General features: G+C 40.2%; 1 protein-coding gene across 1 annotated transcript; it reads left to right on the top strand.

Moving 5' to 3' along the window:
* Window positions 1-4,456, top strand: LOC126736428 (sarcosine dehydrogenase, mitochondrial). The gene is made up of 12 exons (XM_050440763.1): window positions 1-215; window positions 282-411; window positions 467-590; window positions 1,365-1,577; window positions 1,668-1,755; window positions 1,812-2,237; window positions 2,294-2,559; window positions 2,616-2,816; window positions 2,873-3,121; window positions 3,343-3,748; window positions 3,840-4,110; window positions 4,174-4,456. The coding sequence occupies exons 1-12, from the start codon at window positions 95-97 to the stop codon at window positions 4,361-4,363; spliced, it is 2,685 nt and encodes an 894-aa protein (XP_050296720.1). The 5' UTR covers window positions 1-94; the 3' UTR covers window positions 4,364-4,456.
* The last annotated feature ends 1,314 nt before the right edge of the window (window positions 4,457-5,770 follow it).

Here is a 5,770-nt window from a genome sequence, read left to right as displayed (position 1 = left end):
AATACAATTAAGAGGATTTTAATATGGACCAAGAACAACAACGTACGTAAGAGCTCGTACCGTGTTGTAAGCGTGAATTTGCAATTTAAAAAAAATGTTTAAAAAACATTTATGGCGAAATAGGGACGTTTTAAGGACTTTTAGGAGTAAACATTCGGAAAAGTTTTATAGTAACGATGCCAGTTTACCCCGGCAGGCTGACGTCGTGATTATCGGTAAGTCTGGATAATGTGTTTTTTTTGTTTTTAATATAAATTCGGTTATGTAATGGTTTTTGTTAGGTGGTGGTATAGCCGGATGCAGTGCGTTCTATCATTTATCCAAAAGGGGAATTAAGCCGATTTTAGTTGAAAAAAGTAAAATTACGGCCGGTACGACTTGGCATACGGGAGGTTTAGTATGGAGTCTAAGGTTCGATTTTGATTTTTCTTAATTAATTTTTTCGTTAAATATGAGATGATTTTAGGCCTAACGATACCGATATTCAAATATTGCATCGCACCAAGGAAATCTTAAAAAGTCTGGAAAGCGAAACCGGAGTGGATCCGGGATTTCATAATAATGGAGGGATTTTTATTGCTCGCACTCCTGTAAGTTAATATAAAATGTTACTTTTGTTTAGACCTTAAATTAATCTAAATTGTCTTTAATTTATTATGTAAAACATAAATAAATATTTTAAATGTTATTAATTAGATAGTGGTGCCAAAACGTTTTATATGAGTCAAAAATTAAGTCACTGGTGCGCCATTTCATTTGGAAGGTTATTTTCGCATTGTCCCGTTACTACCTCAAATTACTTTAGGTCTAATTAATTTATGTACAAGTAGTATATATCAAATTAAAGGCAATTAAACCAGCTATACGGTGGTATTAAAACACTTGGCCTAAGTCAAAAATAATTTTCATGGCCTGCTATTTTGTTAAAAGGATCTTAGGAAGGTACATTTTAAAGCTGACATGCCTCTGCCTTAAAGTACACAAAATGTAAAATATTTTATATCAAATTAAAGACAATTTAATTAAGTAGACAGTGGTGCTAAAAAGTTTTTTAAAAAAGTGAAATTTAGCCGCTGAAGCGCCATTGTGTTTGGTAAGTTATTTTCGCACTTGGCCCGTTTCTACTTCAAAATATTTAAATTTGATTTAAGTTAAAGTATTATATAACAAATTAAAGGCAATTAAGCAAATTATACAGTGTGTATCTTTGAAGGATATATTTCGAAGCTGCCGTGCCTCTACCCCCAATTAAACAAAATTTAAAATATTTTCATTAAGTATTACACATCAAGTTAAAAGTAGTTAAATACTCCATACATCAGTTTCAAAACATTTCCGATAATTTAATTCATGTTGTCCTATAGGAACGTCAAGAAGAGTACAAAAGACTGCACACCTTAGGGCACTGTTTCAACATCGAAAGTCAACTGATAACCCCAAAAGACGCCCAAAGGATCGCCCCTATATTGAACCCCGGTTCGTTCTATGGGGCTCTCTACACCCCCACTGATGGTTATGTGGATCCGTCTATGTACTGCAACGCCTTGATCAAGGGCGGCGTGGCCAACGGAGGACAAGTAAATAAATGCTTTTTTCTTGGTGCGGAAAGTGCCCACTTTACGCATTCTTCCGTCATATAGGTATATAATAATAATTTTTCTTTAAAGGTTTTCGAGCAAACGGCCGTCAATAAGATTTGGACCCAAGAAGCGATTCAGGGTCTTAAGAAAATCGTTGGAGTGGAAACTGATAAAGGTATATATATAACTCTTTAAGAGTGAGGCAATTTAGTATTTTTTTACTTCTTTTAGGGCCAATTAAAACCAATACGGTGGTGAACGCGGCTGGGGCATGGGGAAGGAAAATCGCGAACATGGTCGGCATCGAAATCCCATTAACACCCATGAAACACGCGTATGTGGTGACCAACAGCGTGGAGGGTGCAAAAGGTTCGCCCTCGATCAGATGCCACGACAGTTCCCTTTATTTTAGGCCCCAGGGGGACTCCATTTTATTTGGCGGCTACGAACCGAACCCCGTGATCCTTAAGGAGGTACCGGACGATTTCGATTTTAAACTGTTCGAATTGGACAAGAGTGTGTTCGAGACTCATTGGAAACACGCGGTGGAACTCTGCCCCTCGTTCGAAAAGGCCGGCATCAAATCGGACGTGTGTGGCCCCGAGGGTTTCACCCCCGATCATAAACCGTTGGTCGGCGAGGATCCCATCGTTGTCGGTAAGGGATTTTTATGAGACATTGATTTTATGACACTGATTTGTTTGCATTTCCAGGAATGTACTACAATCTTGGCTACAACTCCATGGGAATGATGTTGAGCGGGGGCGTGGCCGAGCAACTGTCCTATTGGATCGTCCAGGGCAGACCGAACTGGGACATGCACACGTTTGACATACGGAGATTTTCGCAACGACAGAAACCGGATCGGGCGTGGGTTACCGAGACGAGCCACGAGAGTTACGCCAAGACTTACAGCATCGTATACCCGCACGATCAACGGTTGTCCGGAAGAAACCTTCGGATCGATCCATTTCATGAGGTATATAATACAACCACTACTAGGGCATTATAATTCAATAGTTTTGTTTTTAACAGCACTTGGTGGCAAATGGAGCCGTGATGGAAGAAGCCCTGGGATGGGAACGTCCCGGTTACTTCATAACCGAAGACCGAACCGCCCCAGTACGCGGCTACGACTGGTACGGGTACTACGACCACGTGAGAAACACCGACCAACGCTACGAGAAAGAACTGGAACGAGATTTGACCTTTGACTTCTCCAGGAACATGGAACTGGTGAGTCTTCAATTTTCCCCACGAACAGATCCTGGATTTAGTGAAGCATTATTTAGATCAAAGGGGAGGCATTGGCGGCGAGAAACAACGTGGCCCTCTTCGACCTCTCTTGCTACACGAAAATGTACCTGGCAGGTCCGGATGCCGAGGAGGCGGCCGATTGGCTGTTCACCACTCATTTGAGTAAAACCCCAGGGAAAGTCTCTTACACCCTCTCGTTAAACTCCAAGGGGGGGATCGAGTCTGACGTCACAGTAACCACTTTGGAGGAGGGAGCCGGGACCCTTGTGGGGCCCATTTTGAAGGTATTCAATCATTTGCTTTGATCTGAGCGGCATACTGTATATAGTCCAGGTGTATCAGAATTTTGAAGATTCATGTGAAATATTGTGCGTGCAAAAGGGTCAAAAAACCTTAGGTTTAACCCAATAGATTTAAATTTATTATTAATATAACTTATTAGATCTAGGCTTAACTCTGTAAAATATAATTTAAGTTTTAGGTAAGAGAAAATTTTATTTTATAGGGCAAAGGGTATTATATAGTAGCAGGAGGCCAGTCTGGATACCAAACAAAGAGCCACCTGAGAAAACAGCTGTTTAAGAAGAACTTCCGCTCCAGAATAACCGAAATAACCGACAGATTGGGAATATTATCGCTCCAGGGGCCGAAGAGTCTGGAACTGTTACAATCGATCACGGAATACCCGATTACCGACGAACGATTCCCAATCGGGATGTCCCACATTATCAAAATTAATGGATACACCTGCCGGGTGATGAGGATCAGCTACATCGGAGAGATGGGTTTCGAAATTCACATCCCCTATTCGCATTGCGTGGCGGTTTACCATAAGGTGATCGAGGCGGGGCGTGGTTTCGATCTGAAGCATGCCGGTTTTAGAGCTTTGGACTCTTTGAGCATGGAAAAAGGTAATAAGGTCTATGAGGTCCAACGATTTCCTTCCAGGCAGTTGAAGTAGTAGAAACGCTCCTTAATCACCTAAACTTCTTCGTATTCCAGGTTATCACTTGCTAAACAAAGACATCAGGATTGACGATAATGCGGTGGAAGCAGGCTTAGAAAGGTTCTGCAGGAAGGACGGCCAATACCAAGGGAAATCCGTGGTAGAGCGCGTGAAACAAGAAGGACCGTTAAAAAAGAGATGCTTTTTCACTTTACAAGATCCAGTGGCTTTATATGGCCTGGAAACTATTTGGAGGGATGACGTCATCGTTGGGTACTTAAGAAGGGGGGATTACGGCTACGCTCTGGATTCGCCTATAGGAATTGGGTAAGTGCATTGAGTCCTCCATATTGGTCACATTTAACGTGGGGGAGGATTTTCCTTTCTCAGCTACGTGCGGCATCCAAAAGGTAAAGTCGTGGGAAATGAATTTTTGAAAACCGGTGATTACCAGATCGAGGTGAGAGACAGAAAATATCCGGCCACCTTGTACTTGAAAAGTCCCTTCGATCCGACCAATCAGAGGCTGTTGGGCAGATACGAGAACCAGTTCGAGGAGCAGTCGCATTTTGAGGATTAGGTTTAGTTTAGTGAGGTTAAGTGTAAACGGTAAAAGATTGAGGGGTTAATTTGTTAAAATAATGTATGTTTAAATAAATAACAGAAAAGTGAAGTAAGTTTTTATCCATTTTTAAGTGTATGTCGCCATACTATCTTAATTGACCGCATTGACGAACAATTTTGGGGTGAAAGTTCAAAAAATAATTTCATTAATTCCGGATTATTTTTATTAAAAAAATGGCTGGATTATAATGCTCTCTATAGAGAAGGACAACAACAGATGTCCTCGCTGTAACGTAAGACAGAAATATTGGGCATTGTCAAGTCATCTAAAAGATGTGTAGTCCAGGCCTTGTGACATAAATTTTAAGCTAAAAATAAAAAGGGCAGGTAAATATTCTTAATGAAGCACCCGGACTAAAGCGTATAGTGATTTTTATAGTCGATAATATATTTACGAATTGAAAAAAAATTCTTAATAATTTTCCGTTTTGTATCTTTAAGTAAATATGGCCCCTTTTTGCATTAAAACGCTCTGTTGTTCCCTCCGTTGTATGTAGTCCAAGCGCTTATGACATCAATTTTGAGCAGAGAATTGTATTTGAGATTTTAACCCTTTCGGTACCGGTAACGGCAAGTTCCGACAGGAAGAAACTTGTCCCTAGGCCCAGTGTCGGCTGTATACGACAGGGGTGAAACAAACTGATAAAACCAATGTCGCTTATTTGCGACACCTTTAAAAATTAAATTTCTCACAGGGACCAGTGTCGGCTAAATCCGCTCAGTACTGCATTCCCCACAGGCCAATGCCTTGAGATTCCAACACTGTCGAACATAAGGAATGTGATGTTGGGTTGTGTCCAGCTCCATGCTTCAAAATATATCATGAAGAAACCCACTTCTGAAGTGAATATGTCTTTTGAGCTTTTTTAGTATGATGGGCTCTTTGTTTTTTTTTGTATTTGGGTATTAGTTCTAGGGCTTCAATTTCAGTATTAATTGACCTTCTTTAGTTCTATTTACTGTTGTTTGTGTTTCTAAGTATGTTTTAATAAAATAAAAAAATATTTATACTGTTTTATGTTTTCGTCGGATATAGCCGTCACCGGGTCATATGACCATCCAAAAATTCTGGTCCAGCAGGCATGTTTTTTCGTGGACGCATCGGTCCTGAAAGGGTTAAGAAATAGTTTTATTAAAGCTCCTGGACTAGCACGTAGAATTTTTTTTACTCGATTTTGAAAAAAAAAGCCCGGACTATGATACTCTCTATAAATAAGAGCAAGAATAGTTATCTTCGCGTTAAAGTAAGACAGAAATATTGGGCGTTGCCAAATCATCTGAAGGACATAGACATGTAGTCCAGGTGCCTATGACATGAATTTTAAATTGACAGTTTCTTTTAAGGTTCAGAAAATTTCATTAA

Source organism: Anthonomus grandis, chromosome 5 (genome assembly GCF_022605725.1).
Source record: "Anthonomus grandis grandis chromosome 5, icAntGran1.3, whole genome shotgun sequence".
Classification (NCBI taxonomy): Eukaryota; Metazoa; Arthropoda; class Insecta; order Coleoptera; family Curculionidae; genus Anthonomus; species Anthonomus grandis.
This window is presented reverse-complemented; position numbering and strand designations above follow the sequence as displayed.